This window comes from Corapipo altera, unplaced genomic scaffold (assembly GCF_003945725.1).
Source record: "Corapipo altera isolate COAL_440 unplaced genomic scaffold, ASM394572v1 0, whole genome shotgun sequence".
Lineage (NCBI taxonomy): Eukaryota > Metazoa > Chordata > Aves > Passeriformes > Pipridae > Corapipo > Corapipo altera.
Genome location: NW_020884872.1, coordinates 56,210,643 through 56,236,083, shown reverse-complemented (window position 1 = coordinate 56,236,083; position 25,441 = coordinate 56,210,643). Strand labels below are relative to the sequence as shown.

General features: G+C 40.3%; 1 protein-coding gene across 3 annotated transcripts; it reads right to left on the bottom strand.

The window, feature by feature from the left end:
- Positions 1-707: 707 nt before the first annotated feature.
- Positions 708-24,123, bottom strand: RCBTB1 (RCC1 and BTB domain containing protein 1). Of its 3 annotated transcripts, none has more exons than XM_027648639.1 (12): positions 24,069-24,123; positions 17,883-18,053; positions 17,346-17,496; positions 16,745-16,911; positions 13,946-14,104; positions 12,781-12,888; positions 11,766-11,908; positions 8,577-8,767; positions 5,835-5,961; positions 5,224-5,375; positions 4,413-4,543; positions 708-1,662 (listed from the first exon to the last, which is right to left on the bottom strand). In XM_027648639.1, the coding sequence occupies exons 2-12, from the start codon at positions 18,024-18,026 to the stop codon at positions 1,522-1,524; spliced, it is 1,614 nt and encodes a 537-aa protein (XP_027504440.1). In that variant the 5' UTR covers positions 18,027-18,053; positions 24,069-24,123; the 3' UTR covers positions 708-1,521. The 3 variants fall into 3 exon arrangements, with proteins under 3 accessions (XP_027504440.1, XP_027504447.1, XP_027504457.1); XM_027648646.1 differs by lacking the exon at positions 24,069-24,123 and adding an exon at positions 21,802-21,820; XM_027648656.1 differs by lacking the exons at positions 708-1,662; positions 4,413-4,543 and having other exon boundaries at positions 5,287-5,395.
- Positions 24,124-25,441: the final 1,318 nt, after the last annotated feature.

Here is a 25,441-nt window from a genome sequence, read left to right as displayed (position 1 = left end):
GCCCTCATGGTTTCATGAGAAGTGTAACATCCCGTTACAACAGCTGTACTCTGCCCCTGACCATTCAGAATTCCTGATGGGAGCTTGTTCTGTAGGACAGTGGGTATCAATAAGCACAGAACAACGTTCAAAACAAGCTCTTGAACTATTAGCTGTGCCCCATAGAACAAAATACTAGTAATTTTAATTGCTTATACACTTCAGGCCTGCTGCCTGTCTGGGTCTAGAAACACCACCAGCTTACTGCCCAAGCCCAGGACTCAAGTGCCACTCAGAGCAATTCTGCCTAAAAAACGCCCCCCTAAAACATAAGTGCACTAACGTGGAGCTCTGTTATTAAAAACACATGATGAGAATAGTAGGTGTGTATATCCATACATACCTGCTGTAGGGTTACAGTCACATATGGATGACTTAATGAAAAAAATCAGATCCATAGATTGCAATCACTGAGGTCTAAATTAGAGCCTACAAACAAATTTGCTCAATTCTGAAATCAAAATCACAGGTATTGTCAAGTACAGTGAAATCAGCAAGATTCAGTAATATAGCATGAAGGGTTAGTTTGGCTATGGTTTTTGTTTGTTGGGGGGTTTTCCTTTGTTGTTTTGTTGAGTTTACTTTTTTTTTTTAAACAAAGCAATTTATACAGTATGTGACACAAAAAGCTTGCAACATTCTTCAAAGTCTAAATTAGTTTGCTAGTGAACAGGTACAAAAAAAATTAAATTTTATTACATATAGTTTAAGTTTAGACAGTACTTAAAAGCAAAACCCCACCCAACTTTCAGTACAGTATATCCCTTCCCCTCTGAGGGAACCAATGTAATTTGAAGTCACTGAAGAGGGAATTATTTCCATTAAGTATTATAAATATTGCTTGAACAGATTACACAAAGTACATATTACAACTTATATTAAAATATACCCAAATATAGAGATTTACTCCCAATTAGTTTTGCTAGTAACTCCTTTCCTCAAAGTCACTTGCCTAGGCTTTGAGGATACATTATTTTTGCACACTTTAAGCACTGGATACACTTGGTTAATTACACACAGCAAATGGTCAACTCATTCAATATCATGCAAATGCAGTAAGAAATAACCATGCCATTTGCTTCTCTATAATCCCAGGGAGTTAATGATTTAAGTGACATCATTCAGTGGCTCCGACCCCAAAACGTAAACTGAACACAGGAGCAGGCAGTGCCAGAACTGAGATTTCCTAGGCTAGAAAGGTAAGTCCGTAACACCGGCCAGTACCCTTTGCATACTGCAGCATTTCCTGTCTCAAATCTTGAGCTGGTTCCACCATCCAACTTGGTTAAATGAAGGTGAATATTTTGCTTGACATTTTTACATCAGTTCACTCTGGAGCACTGAAAACATTTGTTTTCACTGTGGCCTTTCACGTCTTCTGGTGCGAGAGACCACGTAATGCTTGCTGTACCCGTGCACTTATGGCATCCTGCTGGAACTGCAAAAAACCTCCCTACCAGCACCGTAACTTACAGCCTCATGTCAGTTCTTAAAGGCTCCACATTTACTGGCTTTAGCAATGAATTCCTTTAGCAGTGGACCATCCATTTGCCAAAATGCTGTAGTTTGTGTCACTTCTGTCAAATGATTGACACAAAACTTAAAGCAGAATTCCTCTAGGTCCTAAACAGGGAAAAAAAAAACAAACAAATGTGTTATTCTCTTTGTTTTCATCACAGAAAATTTCACTCAGTCACAAGTGCCCATATATGCTTTATTTTTGCAGAGAACTGGACAAGCATTAACCCAGTAGCTCTCAATGGTTTGCTCCCCAAACAGTCACTACATAAATGCAACAGAAAGTAATAATTCTACCCATCCATGTCACTACGTAAATGCAGTTAGAAGGGGAAGTAACCAAAATCTGGTTCTTACTATATAGTGCAGTCAAAAAAATCAGCTGTTTTGAGCAATATATATTTTAAGTTCTCCCACTTGTAAATTTTCATCTGCATTCAGTAACAGCTATTAAACTCCAATACAAATAGAACATCTCAGGGTAATGATATATAATGAAGACTGTGGATGAAGAAAAAATTCAACTATTTAATTCCATAATATAAACTCAAATGTTTCTGTAGGGTTGCTTGACCTCCCGCTTAGCTAAGGGCTTAACCAGAGCCTTGAAGTTACATGGCAAAAAGCCTCACAACCATAAGTGCACCCACATGATGTCAGACCAAAAGGATGTCTTAACACAAGTCACTGTCAATATAAGGTTGACCACAGGACACTTCCCACTCAGACTGAATATTTCCAAGTCCTCTTTTGAGAAGGAATCTACTCTGTGATGCAGATCTAAGCTGTTATAAGGAGGACACTGCAGCCCTTACAAAAGGGCAACTGCTCACACTGTTCACATTTCTTTATTAAACATTTGTAGGACCAGTACCCTGTATGTGAGAACACATCCTTCCTCAGCTGCTCAGTAGACTGGGCACTGCAGGAAGGCATAACATAACAAATTTGCAGAGCTCTTTAAGCCACATGAGGTATGAAAGACTAATCATGTTTTCACTTAAGGTCAATACTGAAAGCTACAGCAACTGTGTGTGCTAGTGGGAGTTCTTGACACAACAATAATATAAAAATATATCCTGGCCTAAAACCAGGCATTCTGAAGCTGCAGATCTTGACTTGTGTGGCATCTGTGCAACAAAAAAAGACAAGCTTATTAGAACTGAACACTGATGTTTTGTATTTTTTTTTTAATAACAGAATTAACTAGCATTTTAAAGAAAATTACATCATACACATTAGAATATTTTGCACTGCTTTATTAAAAAAAATTCATATTCCAAGTCAATGCAACAGAAGCATACAATAAACAGAATTATTGTAGTATTAGTAAGTAACTCTGGAAAATTTAAAGTTCTGTATTAAAAAAAAGGCTGAAATTCATTTGCAGATGAATGCACTCCCAGCAAACTGTACTTAATATATAGACTTAGGTGAATAAAGGCACAGCTAAGGATTATTTTAAAAGGTAGCCCTGACCTAATGATAGTCACTTCAGTCAGTCACCAAAAGAAAGTGTAGGAGAGTTTCACGTCATGGAGGTATTTTAAAAATCAGTGAAGCAGCTTCTTTTAACTGTTGTCTTCCAGGCCCACACTCCCTTGAATGAACTACATCACTCAAGCAATTTCAAGTCCCCAGCTAACATTACAGCATGTAAAACCAGCTTTTTTATAAAAGCCCAACCCCTCAGGGTCACCCATTCTCTCCTGGAAGCAGTATTTAGGTCTATACTTTTCACTTGATTTTTAATTTCATTTAGCTAGTGAGGTACAGACAAAGCATAGTAACTGGATTTCTTATATCCTTTACAAGCAGAATCAATCACAAACTGAAGATCTGTCCTGCAAACAATCTTGAGGCTAAAGTATGCCAATCTTCTACTTTTGATGAACTCCCAAACAAAGACATCATTATTCACAGCAGAGCTTAAGGCACAACAGACACTGACACAGCCCTTTGGGTAAGATATATCAAACAAGCAACACACTGCAAGACTCTGAAATAAGTTAGGGCAACCTGCATGCCATTTGCTTGATATTGAATACAAGAAAAAGCAATGAGTTGATTTACTGAGTACCAAAAAAACTGCTTTATAAGCATACGTAGCAAGTTAAAAACCAACCAATCGCAAAGTTGCCAACACAATGCACAGATACTACACTGAACACAAATAGCCAAAGCAAGCCCTGGCATACTTCCCCATTAGTTTTCAAAGCTGCATGTTAGTGGTCTAGTAGTGAAGTCAGACATCGTGCAGCAGGGAAGTTCCACCAGCCCTTCCCCCCCTTTCCACACACTGTTCCTCCCTCTTCAGCATTTGTAAGGCCCACGAAGCAGTTCTTAGTTTGACACGTCATTAGCAGACAGAGAAAACTGGAACTGTATTTGGCTGTAGCTAAACAAAACAAAAAAAGCCAACAAAAAAACATCCCACCAACCAAAAAAAAAAAAAAAAGCCAAATGCACCCAATCCCCAACCTACAATCATATGTCATCACACACAACACACAGCCTTACAAATAAGTAACTTGAAGGCTTACAAGTCTGCTTTTCATAGTGTTTTCCTTTGTATTTAAACCCTTCCCTTGTTTCAGAGTTAGTGTTTTTATCCTCAGAAATATCTGTGTACTAGCTCATCTTCTCAGAACTGGTTTACGGGGAAAACTTAAGATACACCTCTCATGGCAAACACAGTTTTCAGAAGTCCAACATTCTCAAATTCTGAAAGTGGCAAATAGCATTATCTGACAGTGAGTGAGGGAGCTTATATGAAAATGTAACTGGCTGCCTTTATCCATAGTTTAAGTCAGAAACCAGCCACCTATTTAAGAGATTGAACTTTAGAAGTTTACCTCTGCATCATATCTCACAGCAGCAGAGAGCAATGAAAATGCATTTTCCACAGTAATTCCTCTCTTGATGATGTGCTGACACAGTTTTTTCAGTCTGTTTTCACAGTACGACGTAGCCAAATCCAAAAGCCCTGCAATTAAAACACCACTGTATTAGTTAGATGTAATGATCTCTGCTCTTTCAGCAACAATTTATGCTCCCAGGGTACAGACTGCATTTGTATTCCGCGTGCAAAGCTCTGAATCTCTATAATGTGATTTTCGCAAGCAGGTCACTACCCAGAAAATGTACACTACACACAAAGAAAGGCCTTTTATAACCTCACACTGCAATCCCGTTAATCTCTGTAAGCATGAGAGCTGTTCCTCTGATCTGCATACCTAATGCTTGCAACAGTGTCACAAAACAGGCACCAAAACATGAATAAAACACTACTAATATCAAAATACGGGCTTGAATTACATCTTGCTGTAATTGCTCTGCTGTACAAGTTTTCCCATTAGATTTATTGAAATTATTTGATAATTATGTCAAACAATAATTGACTCAATTTAAATATGTAAGTATTTTAACCCAGAGAAATAGTTTCTCTGCCAAACTTGAAAGAGTTGCTCATAGTTTATTTCTAAATGTGCACCACTTTTGCTGTATTAAGTTTGCTACAAGAATCTTTTAAAGACAGCTTAATTAATCACCAGTAAAATGCATTATAGGCTAGACTAGAAGCCTATGTTTATACACTTATTCTGCATCCCCTGTCTCAGTTTTTCTGGATGCTGCTTTCTAATATAATTGGACTGTAAGCAATACCTATTGCATCTTCAGGTGGAAGGTCAACACTGTCTGTATACAAGTACTCAAGAAAGGCACGATACACAGGATAAGAAAACTGGTCTATTTCTATCACTTCCTTCATATCCTCATTCCAGTATGACTGGAACATTGTTCTGAAGTGTTCACACCTAGGAGACAGAGACATCATCTGGAACACTGTTATACAAACACATGAATGTTACATTACAGCCCCCCTAAAATACGTATTTGGGGCACTGTCATATTCACAGATTTTTACCATACCCCATCACAGAAAGTCCACATTTTCATTCCTAAAACTATGGACTTTGTTATGCATTAAGATGAAACTTTTATTTTGTCTATGCTACAGAAACATCCACGTATACATTTGCAATCAGACCAACTTAACAGAATTTATTATCCTGGGAAAAACAAACAGGGTCAGTGAAAAGTGAATGTGGACCACTCCTTTTATAGTCACTTCATTTAAAGTGATTATGGATACACAGATGCTACACGTTACAGGTTAAGGGGTCCCACCCTACCCCTTACTTTTTTTTCTCCCCCTAAGATGTGATATAAGAGGTTATTCTGTACAAATAAGAGCTGCAAAACATGACCACTACCTGATTTTCAGAACAGCTTTGTGTACATAGATGTACTTTCCATCCACACGGAACTTCAGATCTGAGGTTTCCGGGCTGTCAAACTCTTTCTTCAGAGACTCTGCTACTGTTAAAAAGTCTTCATGTTCTACAGAAACAATTTAAAAAACAAACCAACATATTAAGCATCCTAAATGGAACACGCACATCACTAACTAAAGCTAGCAACTACTCTAAGAGCACATGAAGGAAAACAGGTCAGTGTCAGGGCTCCACTGGCTCAAGTGACAAAATGGGAAGAATGAATTAATCCAACAGCATTCCCTGTTGGGAAGGGCTGCTCCACGACAGCTACAGGCAGCAGTTCTCATTCCATCCCATTGCACAGATGTAGCGCAGCACCAAGGAAAGCACCCGGAGAACTTGTTCTCCACATGGGCACCAGCCGTGAAATTTCCAGCCTCTGGGCAGCTCCGTGCTAGCGCTGCTACCTGCAAACTCAGCTCTGTGACTTAATCTTCACACTGCTGCTTGTGGGAGTCTGCAATATCACCTGAACTCACTTGGGACATGGGGTACAGCACTCCTGCTGCACTGACACGGTGCGAGCTGAGCCTAAGAAGTAAGAAAACATGTCACCACTTGGTCACTTCCTTGTGCTGGCAGACTGCATACAGCCTGCAGGTTGGTAAGGGGCTTGCCAGGGCTCGTTAACATGAACTACCACTGACACCATTTACTCAGTTTATTATTCAGCTATGAAAACACAAAATACAACAGCAGTGCTGTTGAAGAGATAGTAGACACTGTGTTCTTGGTACAACCGAGGACACAGGACCTCAGCAATTTTGGAAGTGGAATTAAAGGGATTAAAGCTGAGATATCACGGTTCTCTCTATTAAGGCCTATGGCACCGGTCCAACAGAGGCCCCACTCTGTCTCTAGAAATCATACAAGAGCTGCAGCACAAGTTGCCTAAGGCTTCTGATAAATCAAGAACTCTGAAGTTTTAGAAAACCGAATTTAACCCATTATTCGAAGCTTTTGCTGATGCATCTTAAAAATGTGTTTCAAGACACACGGCTTCTAAGAAGTGCAGGATGGAAAAGAAAAGCAAATGGATTTCCACTATCCTGGGATGTGGTCTGTGTCTCATGTGTCCCACAGCACTGCACACTGTTCATCCATATAAAATCCACAAATCACTCTTCACCATTAGCTAAATAGTATTTAAAAAAAGAAATACTGCTGTAACAAACTCCTCAGAACTGACAAGTTACATCTGTGCCACAAAAGACCATACACTCCTCTGATTTACCTGAATCATCCACAGAAGCTGCATCTCATCTGGGCTAACTAAACCATGCTCCAATCCCTCTCCATTTGCTCATGTGATCTTTTTTTTCTAGGTCATCAGCTTAGCTTAAGCTATGCAGATCAACTTTCACTCCAAATACCTTAAGTTCAGTCCTGAAAAAAGGCTGCAGATTTGTACTTCACCACAGACAATCCTGACTGACTAATTTTTTTGGCAGAGCTACCATAACTGGAAGTAAAACAATAACCTTTAGACAGAGTTAGCTCTTGTTAAGAAAACAAAACACCATAAAAAAAAAAAAAAAACCAAGAGAAAAAAGGAGTTTTTCAATCTCTAGTACTAAAAAGCTGAGGAAGGAAAACAAGCACATGGAAAACGGAGATTAAAAATGCCCCCATAATTAATGCCTTTGATTTAAATATCCAATAAGTAAGATTATCAAAGTAAAGAGGGAAGAATCCCCAAAGGGCAAGAGGTGTCAAAATGCAGGTAACAGAACTCAAACTGCTGGTTATACTCAGTCTGGGAGTAATTCATAAAAACCAAGAACTTGAAAGGTACTGAAACTGGGGAGATGTCATTTAAGCAGCCCTCACTATTAGCAAAAGGCAATAGACCGAACAACGCTCAGACCTCTGCAGAGAGCAAGACTAACACATATTGCAAAGGATTAGAGAATGGAGAAAGTGAGAAATGGGATAAAACAAGACTTAGATTTACTCAGGAGCAGACTGCTCCAAGCAAATCTTCTCTCTCTTTAGTAAAACTATTGCATTTTCCTCCACAGATGGGATGCTGTTACCTGGACTTCTACAAACATGATAAACATGCTAAATGAGAAATTAAGACAGAAGCTGGGTTAGGAAAAGCTACACACAATGATAAAGTCTGAGTATGGAGAAAAGTTACTTAGGCTGTGATCCATCCCTCCACAAAAACAATTTTGTACAAGGACTAACAAAATTAGGATCTGTTGTCAACATGAAAACAGATTAGATCTCCTAAATGATCTTATGAACTGAAGTGGCTGATCTAAGATGAAACATCTTTATGTTTTGAACACAAAAACACCCTCATGTTTTCCAGGAAATCCAAGCTAAGAGATTTATAGCATATTTGGGGTCAAGTAAGAATTAGCAGCATGTTTAATGATCCAGGATTCCTTCCCAGTCCTGAGTTGAAGGTCAAACAGCTCAAATGTAGGGAATACACAACATTCAAGGTGCAAGGAAAAAACAGGGTTCACTCTTGATGTATACTGGCAAACAGTCTTGTTAGCCCTACTCTGGATCATTAGCTACCAAAATAGACTGTTTCCTTTAGAAGAAAAAAAAACAACTAGCTGCCAGTCCTCCTTGAAACAGCAACCTGCCACAGAAGAGAGATCCTGTACTAACCACTAAAATGGACACAGCACTGGCTGCCATGTGGGAGCTGGAGCTCACCTACTGACAGCAGACGCCACATAACGGCAGGGGTAGCAAAGCAAGCAAACACATCATCAGTGCAGGCAAAGTGAGTGAGGTGGGGGAAGGTCACGGACTGCCCTCGGCACTGGCCCCACATGTACACCTGGCCACTCTGGGTCTTGGCAGCTGACGTGTGAGCAGAGTGGCAGGCTGCAATCTCCACAACCCTGTAAACAGAAGAAACCTGGTAAGACACTTACAGGTACAGAATCAAGTGACTTTCCAAATACCTCACCAAAATAACAGCCAATCAAACTACACATCTATAATACTTGTTTTTCTGTCCTGCAGCAATGTCGTACTGTTTGAACACATATTAAAAACACACAATGATATTTTCAGATTGCTTGTAGATGTTATTGTAATCAGATATTGCTTTAATTATGTCATTCTCATCAGCTGACTTACTCCCATTCTTTCATGACCATGGGAAAAAGGGATGAAGAAAAATGAGTTTTGTTTTTCCCCCTTAAAACCAACGCATATCAGACACATTCTCAAGAAAAATGCTTATGGACTTTATGAAACTTCCAGTTAGGAAAGAATATCAGGAAAGTTATACTACTTAGATCATCACTGAGCACTTTTCAGAACTTCTTTCAAACAGACACAGTAAAAACTCCCTCATTTTGAGATTAGTTCTGATGTATTTTCCAATAAATACTTTCTACTCCCCTTTTAATTTGATTTCTGTAGATAGGCAGAGATCTCACCCACTGCCTGTATTTCTAACTTCTTATTTTGCAGTTAAGTTCCCCTTCCTCAGCACTGAAATTCAGCATGAACACAGGCAGTGCTTCCTTTGAGGAGGAGTGAATACACACACCTAACTCCACATCCTTGAAGAGCCATGGTTCTTTTTAAAATAAAGTCTATTAGTCTTTTCACCTACCTCACAGAGCCCCTTCGAATATTAGGGGTGCTGACACTCATTTATCTATTCTGTTCTCCTGTTGCTCAAGCAATCCCTGTCTTGCTATCTGAAACACCACAAGAACTGAGAAGAAACAACTCCAACTAAAATAGCCTAAGGACAATGTCAGTGTTTCTGTTCACATGATAAGCAAAACACTGGGAGGTTCCAGTGTTAGTTCAAAACAAAAGCTATGCTTTCCTGTTTTTTCTCCAAAGTAAAAATTCAGAGAATTTCATGCTTTTGTGCCAGAAAACTGATCAACCTGGACAAATAAAAGGCTTTCCAAGCAGCCTAAGAATATACATATTGAAATATTTGCTCCTTTACAGAATAATATCCATGAAGTTATATTTTTAGGCAAAAAACTTTAGCACAAAGTCCACATTTTAAGTGCAAAAATTATTTCAAGACAAAACACAGAAAGAATCTATATCACTTTCAGTATATGTATCAATTTCTGCCAGAGACAGAAGACTAATCAGTTGTTTTACACTATTATCAACTTAACCTCTATGCAACATTAAGACCTTTCAGCATCTCTGTAAGAGACATCACAGAGTACTTATTTTAATGATAATTAATTTTCCATCATAGCTACCTACCTAAACTACTTCCTTCCCCAAACTTTCCTTCCTTAGCAGAACAGATTCTTCTTTTTAGAGTAACTGCACTACACTTTAGAAGTACAGCAGAACATGTACTATTATAACACATTTATGGTACACATACAGTTTAGTTACAGCACATGTACAGGGTAACACGTTAAGCGTACACTTAACATCAAAATTCAGGAAGCTGACCTTCACAGCTGTTCCTTCCAAGCAAACAAAAAATGAAGTCTAAAAGTTCCTTACAAGCTGTGTGTGCAATATTCTTCAGGACAGCACCAAATGCCACTTACTGAGGAACTGTCACCAACATTCAGTATGAGAGACAAAAGAGTTACATAAACAAAAAGATTAGGAGAAGCAGCAGCAACACGCTTCATGGGAAATGACAGCTCATCCACTTATAGCACTGCTTCCGAGGGAGCCAAGTCAAGCAGGATGAGTAAGTTCAAGCGATTTCTCTCTCCCTCAGATTCCAAGCAGAAGTTCTATGGTATTTTCTCCCTCCTTCAGTCATTGAACAAATGCCAGTTTTACTGTAATCCCATGCTTGAGTTCACATACAATACTAAATGCAACAGTTCTCCTTAGTTCACTCATGAAATAAATCCCCAAGAGAACAAAGTTGATCTATCTGCAAACATATGCATTTCTCTCCCACTGTTTTTTTAAAGAATATTTTATTTTGTTTCATTAGTGTCAGTTCTTTCACAGAAAAAAAAGCCTCACCACAATAGTGGCTTCTATTGTGTTGGTTCCTTTCTTCTTCCCCACCCCATTTTTAAGCTCTTAAACACTCCCAGTACTGCGCACCTTTTAACTTTACGTTAAGTGGGAGAAACAACACAAAACAGGAATGAATTCCCAGAAAGACAGTTCAGAAACGGAGGAGAAAAACCAATCAGAATTGTTTCGAGATTACAAGTCAAAAGATTTAGAGACTAGATATGTTTGCAAGCCAAGGTACATTAATCTATAGGTATACACAAGGACTCAAGAGAAGGGGACTGAGGTCCACGTTTGCAGGTGAACAGCAAAAGAGTTATCCCAATCATGAGCATAATAAGAGTGTTGCAAGAGGGTTGACAAGGGTTAGTCTCATTCTTTTATGAATCTAGGACACTAAAAAACTACAAACTACTAACTGGTACCACTGATCAAAAGTAGTATTAACTGTCCTTAGCTCAAGTAACCTTGCAAACTGAGTTGTGTTTGCATGGGTGGCTACTGCCAGCCTTTCAAAAATTGTTTTTCCTCACATGTCATTTCTTACAAAGGTGCTGCTTCCTTCCCCCCTATTCATTTTTTTTTTTTAACGTAAGCCTCAATACAAGTTAACATCTTGGCTTACTGAGTTCATAGCTCCAGATTTTTAACCAAATTATCTATATACAGAACAGCCTAACAGTCATTCATTATCTTTCAGTATCAAGATACAAAGTATGCTTACGTTCAGTGATCATTAGAGACAGAAAAAAGCACTCAGTCTATTGGAAACATTAAGTTATTGTCCTTTCCTATGCTTTTAACATTAACAATAGAAAAACAATCTACCAAGTCCTTCACGTGCGTGCTTCCAGTACTAGAGACCGCATAACATGCTCAGATTTATCAATCCAGAAACAGCTTCAGCAAGATTACCTTTCTTTTTCCATCATGATCTGCACCGGGCTTAGCTGGTTACTTTTATTGCCAGTTCCCAGCTGCCCGTAAGTGTTAGCTCCCCAGGCATAGAGCAAACCCTCATCTGTTAGTGCTAGTGTGTGCGCATAGCCACAGGCAATCTGTAAGTAAATGTAGAAGCGTTACTACTAAACAAAACAGATGAGAAACAAAATTATCGCCCCCATTACTTCAGGCCACGTTAAAAGTATCTCAGGCACTCTTCACTCAGTGCTACACAGTGTTACTTCTCAGTACTTAAAGCTAACACCAAGTATGTTAGCTGTAGGCACTGGAAAAGTCCCAACTTCATTTATTTAACTGATTAACGCCAAATAATTTACTGTACTCTGGTAAAGTCTTCTTAGCCGCTAGTTACCTTCAGTTGCTGACTCCTCATACAAGGAACAGAACTTCAGCACATCTTTCAATACTCTGAAATACTTTCAGTGTTATATATTTTGAATATTGTACAGTATGAATACTCTATGAGAGCTGCAGTTCAACAGCCAACAATCCTTCAACCCAAAATATCACAGGCAACTCCACAGAACCTTACTAAAAACCCGAGAAATCCAACCAAACCAAACTAAACCCAACCACCAATCAGACCCACACTCATGACTCTTACCTTCCTTCTCCCCTCACTTTTGAACGACTAATTAGAATACTGACATAGAACCCAATTTGAACATTTTGTTACCCTTCTTGTCTTTACCCAGCTGAATCATTCAGCTTTGTAACAAAGATGCAATTTGTATCCCTTGAATAATTTACTCATGGTTACACTAGCTAACTTTAAATCTTTCCAAGCATTTACAACAGCAGATTTTACAGCTTACTTGCACTTTTTATAAGCAAAATATAATTCCCGAGAGCTAAAAAACCTCACTATTTGAACTGCAAAGTCTAGAGGCAGGTACAATATTCCAAAGATATGGCTTCAGCGCAAGCTAGCAGCAGGAATGCATTTTCATGTCCGTGTTAGACATACCTGGAGCACACACACACTGTGCAGCGCTGCCACTCTGCAGGGTGTGAGTTGATTGCCGTTGTTTCCCAGCCCCAGCTGGCCATTGCCATTGTAACCCCAGCCATAAACCTGATGGCAGAAGGAAAACAAAATTCAGCCACTCTTCTCCAGGAGTACAGAACATTTAAGACTTAGTAACAAGCACAAGCTAAGTACTTCTTATTAAAAAAACCATATGTTATTTCAAGAGCAATACAGAGAAGGCTGAAAGATGTTAAATATACTGCAATGACTGAATGCATTCAACCTTTCAACCCTGCATTTACCTTTTAAAGAAGCTGTCTAAAGTACATGCCTTTCAAGTAGAAGGAATTTTGGAATAAACTTACTTCAAAATCTCTCCCACAGCATCAGCACTTTAGATAACTTTTACACCATCCTTTCTCCTTATTACTTTTTTTTCCTTAAGAGAATGTGAATTTAGTTATTCTGATCAGCTGATTAGTTTAAACTGAAGTCACCAGTTTAACTTTTCCTTTGGTGGACAAATCATGACAAATTATGTGCAATGAAAAAAACTCATCTCAACCTCAGGGACTTTTACAGTCCTTCCATTCCCCAAGAGATGTTACACTCAGTTTGGTGACATGTAGTAAAATTGAGGTTCATACCTAGAAGCAAGACAGCACCATAAACTTATTTGAAATGAAAGAGTTGCACAATACTAGGGCTATGTTCAAAAGCCTAGTTTTGATGCTGGCAACTAAGCAATGTGTTTAAAACTCAAGATCAGTCAGCATACTGTTGCAGAAAAATTAACTGTTTAATTGTGCACGCTTTAAAAAAAAATGAAATTAACATAAATTAATTTATCGTTATTTATGTTAAATAATCATTTGAAGTATGAAGACAGACATGCTTAATGCAACTGCTCAAATTCTTGCTGTTGCAGACTTCGTAAGAACTGTGTTCCAATACAGTTTTTGCCATAAGAAGTAATGTTTAAAGACAGCATCTCCAGTTAATTCCAGCATTTTCCTTAAACTGGTCTCACAGAAGTCATCAGCCTAACTCTGCCAATACAACTCTAATTTGAGCACTCAAGTGTCAGCATTCCTCCATATTCAGACACTAACTTGACAAGTTCAGGTAACAGAGAATGTGAGAACACAGCAGCAGTGCTTACCTCACCATTGTTTACTACAGCCATGGAGGAGGTCTGACCACAAGCAATGCCAACGACAATTTTACCCTGCAAACAGTTTGAAACGCGGCGAGGAGTTGGCTGGTTTGCCGTAGATCCAGATCCAACCTGACCGCAGTTGTTATAGCCCCAAGCGTACAGCTGTCCAAAAAAACAACCAAACAAAAGCACACAGTTTAAGCCTCAGTAATACTAATGATAGCAATAGATGATAATCTTCCTGGAGTCAGCATAACACTGGGTAAACTATCCTATTTAATAAGTTGAAATGCTTAATTTTCAACAGCTGAAAATTACAAACAGCAATAAAACTGATCTACCAAATATGAATATAGCACTTTTTTCAGCTTCTTACTACACAGTCAGAGCATCCGAGTACAACAAAAACCAAACAGAACATATTTCCATATTAAATATTACTCAGACTGTGAGACAAAAACACAGTGATTGTCTTCATAATTTCATGATACTGGAAAAAGGAATGTCATTTGTTTCCCAGACAAGCTGAACTCCCCAATTTAGAGTTTAATTTTCTTCACAGAACTCTAAACCAGGTTACTGCTGGACATTTACCATACCTTTTCTACACCTTTCAAGAGCTGTGCAAGAAGATGGGTTTGTCAGCCCATGTTTCACAGTAGCTACATTCTTGTACACAATGGCATTAACAAAAAAAGCACTATCTCTGTCAGTTTAAAGTTTCCAGTGGCAAACTAATACTAACACAAACAAAAATACTGTTTCCTTTCATCTGCAAGTCAAGAATACAGGAAAGCAGTTTGCTATAAAAAAAAAGTATAGCTTTATACTTCCAGTACAAAACTGCCCTCAGTTTTTATTACATGCATACACACCCACAGCATGGCACAAAGCAGTTTTTGATAGTTCATTCTCTCGTGCCTCACCCAGTTCAAAAGTCTGCCTTGTTGGAAACATCTAGCCACAGACATGCTAGCCAGCACAAGCACACTGGCAGGTACCCCAGTGAGAAGTTGGCACATCCCTTAGTGCCAGAAGCTACCTGTTTACTACCAACCCAAAAGTCAGTAAATAAAAACAAACACCTCCACTGCCACCAAATAAACCCCAATCCACCAAAGGCAAGAAGAAAAAACCCGCCCACCAACCCAACTCATTTACCATGTGTAACATAAAGAAAGCATTAGTCCTTTGCTTTTTGTTACTTCTAATTGCTGGATCTTTGATTCCTACTGAATATTTGAAGATGCTCTGTAAAAGACATCAATTTAAATAACAGAAAATACTGAGGTAGAGAATCTCAAAACGTAGATCAAAATGCCAAAGAACTAATCGGTTTCCCCTCTCAGAGAAGCATGAATCTGCAGTCCTTTAGTTCTATCATTAAAATATTCTTTTAAATTTGCACTGCATTAAAATGGTACTAACTGTCCTAACCAATTATGTCAAGTATTTCCACAAATACTTTCAACTTCAATGTCTCTCTGAGGCTTCACATAATATCAAGTCACAGGGTTTTTTGCAGTCAAATCTTTCTGTAAATAAATCTGCTTAACACATTTTGCTGCTTTCAGTGTAATCAATTCTGGTACAGACAAAATAGAGCACAAACAGACCAAGTTACTGCAAGGCATGCTAGGGATGGATTTAGAATACATTAACTAATCACTACAGTAAGCAAGCTGCAAATATCAACTCCACAGTAAACACAAAGAAACTTCCCCACTTCCACAGACTTCCAGCATGTTACATCTATTAAAAGAGACAGCATGGCCATCACAGGCAGCTACCACACAGCAGCTGGTATCACTAGTATAACTTACACATGAAAACGCTCCCCTTCCTGCACACTCACCAAATTTTATAGTTTGACCAGGTCAAACATGACAGCACAAAATCTTTCCCAAGCTAGGCTCTTCTTTCAGATAAAACACAGACCACTTAAGTTCACTCAATCTCTCTTTCCTACCCTTAAAATACTTGTATTACTGTTGCACTATCATTCCATACTGAACCATAACACAGACACGCTCAGGTTACCATAATGAAAAGAACTGTAGTTTCCATTTTCACTGTCAGAAGACTTTAAAATTAGAACTCCTCTTTTTTTAATGCAGAGCTGAAACCAGATTTCCCTCTGTGCAGTAACATGCAACCCACATTGGTCAAATATGACTTACTGGAAGCTAAGTGTGTTTCCCATGACACATAGCCTTAAGCCACGTAAACAAACAGCATAAAGCAGACTTGGACATAAACCAAGTGCTCTTCCATTAGCTACACACAAAGGTACTTGGAGGTGTGGAGAGCAACATTCTTTTGCAGTACCACTCTACAAATCATGAATACTGCAAGAAATCAACTAAATGCTAACCAGTAAACACAAAAAACTCAATTTACCCCTTAACTAACAGAACTGCAAGCAAATAAATTACATTTTTCACCTTACGAACCATTCTTTGACCTGTTAAGTGGCACAGCTCTCCGGTCTCACCCTGTGAGACATACAGCAGACAAAAGACATAAGGTTTACTAAGCTATAATTCCCTTGTTTTTGTGGTTGGGGTTTGGTAGTTTGTGGGTTTTTGTTTTGTTTTTCGTTTTGGGTTTGTTTAGGGTTTTTGGGGGGGTTTTTTTAGGTTTTTTTAAGTCTGCTCTGAAGAACAGGACACCCCAGTCTGAGGCAGCAGGAGAAAAGGTGATGTTTGTAACTACCCTGTACAGACAAGTTCAAACTGCAAGGTCACCTACACTGTTCACTTCAAGAAGGAAATTAAGAGATTTGAACAGATTTCAACTTACGTCCCCATCCAATGACAGCGCCATGGAATGATGAGAGCCACAAGCTACTTCCACCACTTTCTTTATTAACAGATTTGTGCAAACTTGAACAGGAGTAATGCCCTGATTGGTTGTGCCATTTCCAAGCTGGCTGTAACCATTATGTCCCCAAGCATACACTTCACCATCTGCAAAAATATTTGTGAGGAAAACCACCAAAAAAATTCCAAGGAAATTAATACAAAATTCTAAGATATCAGCAAACACCAAGATGAAAGTGAATGGATGTTAAGAAATAGTGAAACTATTACAAGAATCATCTGTATACTAAAAAAATTATATACTTTCTTTTATACCTATATCACAGTATAACCTCTAGATTTATTGTGGAAATGAAAGTGCATATGTAAAACAGAGTATATCATAAATGACAGAGTGAAATGCTACAAGTGCAACCTATTACAAAATCCACTTAGATCCACTTAAGACTCATCAGAGCCCCTCAGTGTACATTACCCAGTTAACAAGTTAATACAATTACACCTTAATCCGTTCCTGTTAAATGCAAGTGGAAACTTAAAATCATTAACTTATGTTTCTATACTCAAGGTTAATTTTCTACCTTCAGTACAAAGTACAACATGGGGTCCACTTCCATAACTGAGACTGGAGATCTTCTTTCCACATAAGGCTTCTAATTTCTTTGGTACTATTGTGCTCTGATTATCTCCAGTTCCCAAACAATTACTGCAATTCAGTCCAAAAACAAATACCTGAAAAACAAAGGAATATTCACTTCTAACAATTTACACTCAGGTATGCACAGATGTGGTAATACCCAGGTCTTCATAAACTGGGGACAGTTTTACCATAGACCGTCAGGGGCCAGAAACTTCCCACATGAAAATTAACAACTACAGGAGTCAGCATTAGGACACTTTGGAAGTTAACTGATGGATCTGAATTATTCAGATTGATGCAGGCCTGGAAGTCAGGCTTTTTATTTGCAGGAACCGTACTATTAAACATTACATCCGGCATGTTTCGAAAAACGCAAATTTCACACAGTGCTTTCGAGAAGCTGTTCATTTACAAATATTCAGTGGACTCTGAAAACAAGTCGTTGTAGAGTACATTTCCCACCTGACTGCAGCCTCACCTCATCATTGTGCGTTATGTAAATAGCTTCGTTGGCCGATGTTCCAAACACACACGCCTTCCGAATGGATGCTATTTCTTGAGGTGACAGCAAGGTAAATATTGGCCACTTGCCTACATCCACCATGATGCTGCTGTGTGTCATGAGGGTCCTATCAGCAGGATGACATTGCTGTAACAAAAAAAAAAAAAAAAAAAAAAGGCACATTAAAAAAAGCATATTTTGCACTTTTATCAACAGGCAAAAAGGTAAATTCCTTTATACGGAAAAAAAAGACAGGTGGTTCTAAGAGTAAACCCCCTGTTCTGTATGAAATACATAATTATATTTCCATGTATTCAGGTGAACAAATAGCAAGTCACTAGTAGGTCACTGGAAGAACAGACCTTTTCTTAGCAGAGTATTGAAGTAAACTGTATTCAGTATTAACTGAACATCTGCTGTTCTACAAGCAAACTTACTAAAAATTTGTTATCCAGCAAATATCCACTGGTGGCCGAGTGGAATTCTGAGGGAATTTTCAGAGGTGATTTCAGTTGGAATTCAAATTTATAAAATTTTCAGTTATGAAATTTTTCATATCCCTACAACTTATATATGCCATGTAAGCAAGAACTGACATATATGTGTAACCTGCAAATAAAAGTGAGGCTGGAGTTGTTGTGCACATGACCTAAATCTGCCATCTCTTGTACAATCAAAAGCTCTTATTATGGTCAAAAAATATTTGTCAGAGCAGGAAAGCATGAGGCAAACTCATGAGTCTGTGCAACTATGCAGTGATACATAACAGAGAAAAGTAGGTAAAGTTGTCATAATCTCTTATTTAGAAACATGCTGGATCTCACTAAAAGCTGGAAACATTGGTATAGAGATCTGGGTATAGAGATCATTTTCCAATGAACACGGATGTATACAACCCATCCTTCTATAATGCTCCCTCTTCCTAGTTTCCTCGGGACAATTGCAGCAGCTCAAGAGCAAAGCTGACAGTCAGCACTAACAGAGAGCTCACCCAGGCATTCAGTCCTGCACATGACAACTGTAACACGGCTCAGCTCATACCCTGAAGGGATTCTGACACAACCTATGATCCACGCTCAGGGGTACCAGCAAGTCTTGTGAATCAGGAGAGCACTAGGTGGAGAATTCCACAGAATGCCAGTGACAAGACACATAATAAAACAGTAAAAACCAAAAAGCTAGAGAATCATGCAACAGGTAAGAAATGCAGTCTCTATCCAGATGGCATGCTTTCATTAACATTATCTCCTTTTCGTTTGTTTGCTCCAGTGCAATCCAGTCCCTCTATTCTTTGCTCTGTTCAGGCTACTTCTTCATAATGCCTGGGTATCAGAAATGGACAACAGCGAGAACACCAAGAGAGCCTCTTTCTCTTTGCTTCTGATACTTGGTTCTCAAAACTGTGCTGGCAATCAAGACTTGGCTTCAGAAAACTATGTAACACCAGCAGTCATTCCTGAAATAACAGGACATCTTTGGAAGAAAGGAGTTTATTGTTTTTATTATTATTATTATTATTACTTTTTTTAAAGTTTGAGAAACACTAAAGTCACTGTGGAAGTATGTCCACAAAAAAACCCCAACACAAACAAAACCCAGGCGGGGTTGCTTCCTTATCAAATTTCATAGCCTGGATCCAACAAACCCAGCACTGCTCTACAGACACTTCTCTCACTTAAAGCCCAACTTCACTCTACATTTCACATTTGACGCAGGTCTTGAAAACACCTGAAACCTCCAGATGGCAAATTTATTTGCTGAAAGTCTACCTGATGCCGAGACCACAGCACATTCTACACAGCTAAACAGATTTGAATGCTTTTAAGCCTTCTTAATTTCTAGTCCAGTTACAAACACAGGCTAGTTAGCTGCTAAGATTTGTTACCTCACTTTGGCAAATCTTTTAACATATGACACCATCAATCAACTATAAGGAAACAGCAATGACTTGTTGTTTTGAGCAGACCAAGTAATTGTCCCTTCTGACTTTACCTATTTAATTTGCCTCATATAAATACAACTGACAACGCACAAAAGTGTCAAAGTCAATATTAAGAAAAATATTTTCTTCTCTGAAGTTATTTTGAACACACCCCGTGAATTTAAGACACGAAGACAAAATGTTATTTTGATAGAGAACGTATTCTACTCTAAAGAGAGCCGGTTTAAAATGTGCTGCCCTTCCTGATCTTTGCACGAGGTCTTTAATCCACTTGGCTTCTTTTCCCGTCTGCATGACTCAGTTCACCACTTCTTTGGCAAAACCCTTCCAAGCACTTCCAAAACCTAAGCAAGTTACCCTGCATTTCCCATACCCTAAAGCTCAACCTGATATCTTGTCAGACAAACTAATACCGGCAGATAAAAGCTTTCAAGCACACAAGCCTTTCCAGGTTGAAGACACGAGCAATGAACTCCATCCACAGATGAAGGACCTTACAATACTTAACAGGTGTTAACACTGCTTTATCTAAAACAATGCTGTAATCTTCAGTTGTTCGATTTCAACTGTTCCTACAATCCTAAAAAGTTATTTAAGGATTTCCCCAAAAAGGTTTTCAGTGATAACTTATCTGCCACTGGCAGGTTAGTTTCTTTAATAAATCTCAATTCTAAAGCCTATCCAGGTTTAGCAACCAAAGAAGAGTCACAAAAATCCTTAAACCAACCAAACAACAAAAAAACCTCTCTCACCTTTAATGTAATACATATTGTTTCTCCCCAAAGACACACACCTTTCCCCTCCTCTTGAGATATTAACTATTGTCCTTAGATTTTGCCATTTGCTGTATACCTGTCATCACCCAGTTGCAACATTTCTACAGTAGCAAATGAAGCTACTTTTCTTTATGCTTTATGTCTAAACGAGTGAAATAACACACAGACTTGAGAGTTCTGGGGCTTACACACGGACTACTGTTTCTTAACTTTAACTGTGCGTAGAAAGTTAATTCAGCTACTTATTTTCCACAGAAAGTAATTGCCTAACCAAGGAATAAGCACCACCTTTTCCTCCCTAAAGATGCATTCCTCTACAACCTTAGCCAATTTCTCATTTTTCAATAAAAGTTCTGGGGGACACAGGAAAGGGAGGAAAAAAAGTCTACAGTGAGAGAAAAGTATTTGGGGAATCTATTTTTTAAATAAAGGATTGTAAACAGAGATGTCAGGCAAGCAATTCAGTGTTATCAAAACTGAAACCAAATTGATTGTAGCACCCTTCTAAGACATACTTTCTAAAATAGTAGACGCTCTCCGATACTGTGATTGATCTCTCACACCAATCACACCCAAACTTCATCCTCAACATTTGCCTGAATCTGGGAGGGAGCAGAGGGGGCAGACAAGACACAGGCATGTCCAGAGTTCCTTCTGGGCAAATCCTTGCTACAAAAGGCTGATGATCCAGGAGTCCTGTCACTGCAAGCAGTAGAATAAAGACACCCATCGTCCTTCACTCACCCTTCCTGCAGTGCGTCAAAGAGACCTACAGTTGTTTACTTTTCCTGATAACCACCTGGGCCTGCACACACTGTGCAAAGACTGCACCTTAACTGAGAAATTTTTAAGTGCAGTGTAGTAGCAAATGTACTAGTAATGATTTTAACCTGCATGCTAATAGCTGTCTCAGTATATTAGGTCTCAAGCTATTGCTTAGATTCTGCATGCAACAAGGCAGCAGTGGACTTAAGGAGTATCTGTCACTTATCAACACACAGCTTTCAGGCTGATTGCAATTAAAAGCCTTATAGGCATAAAACTCCCGAGCTTAAACTGAGTGCTCTAGTTGCTTTTAGAAACACTGTATGTCACTTCTCAACTGTTAATTTCTGCTGCATGATGCAGTGGTAAACAATTGCACACCACAAAGCTTCATTTCTGCTGCCGAACTAACCAGCAGAGGGAGTTTACATCAACAGCACCTCTTCTCACGGCTCTGACATCTCTAAAAGGATCCAACAACCCCGGTATCCAAGCAGGAACAGAAACAGAGAGGACTGCTTGAACTTCAGCAAGGCTAAAAATAAGCAAGAAAGGATGACTTATAAAGAGAGAAACTGAACTGGCCACATATTGTGATAAAAAAACTGACCTCGGAGTAGTCACCGGCATTAGGGGAAAGACATCTACATTTGCTCACAATTAAAACAAGTCACATGCTTTCAGAGACATAAGCCCCTCGAAAATTCTGTGCTCAACTGCTGCCTACACATTTAACGTCTCACTAATCTGATTTCTAAATAAAAAGCCTGCAAGCGGACTCTGAGTGATGCATGCAGGCAAACATGGATCCCTGACTGAAAAGACCCCCAAAATGGCAGTGTTTACAAAATGTTCCGTTAAAATGATTTTAGATAAAGTTCTACAGAGTTTATAGTTCAGCTAAACAAAGCAATGCTGGAGAGAACAATAGCCTAACACAACATCCTACCGGGCACACAGTACCAATTGTCATCGCAACAAAAAACAATAGTTAACTCCTCAAAGATTATCCCCTTTTGATTGTTTGAACATAGTTGCACATTTGTTTGTTTCACTCTTTCCTCAGGCTCCAGTGTTGCAGTTTATTCCAGCTGGCCAGACCTACTCCTGCACGAAGGGAAACTGCAGGCTCAGGCCTTCGTTTCTCCTAATTGTCTACGGGAATTATGAACAGCAGTGAGAACACAAAAGCCTGGATATCTGGCTTTAGAACAACACAAAGTGACTGGCACACTTAATCCTTTTTTAATTTGAAGTACACCTCAACTGAGGGAGAATTAAATCCTAGACAAAACACTAATCTTCCCCATGTTTTTTTCCAGTCTGTTTGCTGTTTTGAATCTCATATTTCAGTACTGAGAAAGAACATGGAAACAATACATACTATTAACATTAATCAGAAGTGTGAACCAAATGATGTTACTGAGGCTCTCCCCTGCCAACAAAAAGATACTGCACTCCCTGAAATCACATGCCTTAACTTACTTTCCTCAGACCTTACATAAAGCAAGATTTCTCTGGCAAAACCCACGGGTTCGAACCTCTGCACAGTTTATTTTCGGATGCCTTTTATGAGCAATACAAGGAAGGAAAAAAGTGACTGACAACCAGACCTTTGAGCAACCAGCTGAGCGAAATACAAGCAAGCAAAAAGCACCACGCACGTGAACACTTATTAAACGTGACTGTTTCGCCCATAGGAAACAACCCTTAATAGTATTTCAGGTATCCACCCACCACAACAAAACTGTAATTACAACCACAACATGCTTTTCCTTTTTTATGCTGAGCCGTTACTCTAACTTATCAAAGCTATTTACTGAGGACATCTCTTTTAAAGCAATGCCTGTATTTCAATCTGATCCATACAGAGATAGGCATTCAAAGGTAAACAATCATATTAAGGCTCTAAAGAACGAATACATCTTTCAAACATCTTCCCAAGTTTTTCCTAAAAAACTTTGTGCTTCAAACGCATTTCCATTTATGATGTTTAGTACCTTCTCCTAGTAATCCCAAAGTGTGGTGGAACGATTAAAGCCCATTTTACTTTTCGTCGATAGAGGACAACTCGCTTTCTGAAAGGGGTCATTTGGACTTTCTAAATTAGAACTCTAAATTATTCCTTCAATATTTAATTTAGGAGAAGAGTTTTCTAAATTAGAACTCTACAATCTCCTTTAAAAAAAAAATATTCCTTTAATTTGGAGGAAGCGCGCTAAAAACCTGAAGAAACGCTTTAGCACTTCATATAAAGCCCGGTGAGGAGAAACAAAAAAAGCACTGAGTTTTTCCTCTGCGCTTCTGTTTTTCCAACAAGCCGGATATCTCAGCCTTCAGGAAGCCGGCGACGAAAGCGAAGGATGAACCGAGGCATCACGAAACAGAAAAATAAAAACGAATAAACAAACAAACCGCCAGAAGGCTGTAAGAACACAACGCATCAAGCACGTACTGCCTTAAGGACATACAGGAAGAGGCTCCCAGGGAGCTACGGGGGGGAACTCGCAGGCGGCGCGACAGAGCGCGATGAGGGTGCCCACCGCAGCGCTGCTGAGGCGAGAAGGACCCTTCTCCCTCTCCTCTCTCTCCCTCCCGCTCCGCACGGGCACCGCCACCGCCACCCCCGCGGGCCCTCGCCGCGGTGACCGCTCGGCCCGCGCTGCCCGCTGCTCTCACCCAGTGCCCGCGGCAGGTCCCGGCGGGCTCCGGGCGGGCTCCCCCCGGCCCCTCGGCGCAGCGCGGCCCCCGCGGTCCCGCCCCGGCCCCGGCGGCGCCGCAGCCGCTGCTGCCCCTGCCCCTCACGGCCGTCGGGGCCGCGCGCGCCGCCGGCGGCGCCCGCACACGTGACGACGGCGGGAGGGGGTTGGGGGGGGGGGGCAGAGGGGCGGCCCCGCATCACGTGACTCGCCGGGAGCGATGGGGGGGGGGGGCCTCCCCCGCCCTCCCTCTTGACCGTTCGCGCGCGCTTCATCACGTGGCCGGGTCCGCCCTCCCTATTGGGCGCTGCGGGTGTGGGGGGCACGTGACACGCGCCCCCCCTCAGCGGGGGGCGTATCACGAGATCGCAGGGTCGATGAGGGTGGAGGAGACTGCTGGGTTCAGCGGGTCCGACCCGTGACCGAGCACCACCTCGTCAACTAGATCATGGCACTAAGTGCTACATCCTTAAACACCTGCCGGGGCGGTAACTCCACCGCCATTCCAATGTGTAATCAGCCTGTCTGTGGAGAAGTTCCTCCTAATACCCGATCTAAACCTCCCCCGACACACCTTGAAGCCATTTCCTCTCAACCTGCCACTTATTACTTGGGAGAAGAGGCCGACCCCCACCTAACTACAACCTCCTTTCAGGTAGTTGTAGGAAGTGATAAGGTCCTCCTGAGCCTCCTCTGCTCCAGGCTGAACACCCCCAGCTCCCTCAGCAGCTCCTCATCGGACCCATGCTCCAGACTCTTCACCCGCTCCATTGCCTGCTCTGGACCTGTTCCAGCACCTCTATGCCCTTCCCAAACTGATGGCACCTGTCTGCCCCTACATCCTCGCTAGCGCGAAGCCAAGGGAAAAGCGAGGTGGGGCTGCATCCATCCCAGGCTTCCTGCCCTGGCCACAGGCTGACAGAACCCGACGGAACTTTGGCGGGATCTGTGCTGGTTATGCCTAAGGCTGGTGCTTGTAACGCCTGAGACCAGCTGGATCCTAGAGACAGGCCTAAGGGTCTTCTAACACAGTCACACAGCGACTTCACCTCATTCAGATGTGTTAATATAGCACTATATAAACACCTCCTATATCTTACACTGGCATGAGCCTGTCACGTTACTGTTCTGTTTCAACACCTGCAGATCAAGGAGACAGAGCTATGTGGGACGATCCAGGAAAGGGAAGACCGGATACCAGCCTTCCCAAGAGACATCTTTTGTTAACACAAAGTTGTTATCAGGAAATGGCTTCCGCTTTTCTCAAAATTTACTTCTTTTTCCCAACAGTGCGCAGGGTCAGAAGGCAGCTGGAGGCTGCAGCGAGTGGGGAGCTGATTGATCTGAAACATA

Coding starts and splice junctions, on each gene's coding strand:
- RCBTB1 (XM_027648639.1), bottom strand. CDS start 18,026: ATGACACACAGCAGCATCATGGTGGATGTAGGCAAGTGGCCAATATTT. Junction 14,105..16,744: donor CGCTGTCATTGGATGGGGAC/GTAAGTTGAAAT, acceptor TTTTTTGGACAG/CTGTACGCTTGGGGCTATAA. Junction 11,909..12,780: donor ACAGTGTGTGTGTGCTCCAG/GTATGTCTAACA, acceptor ATTTACTTACAG/ATTGCCTGTGGCTATGCGCA.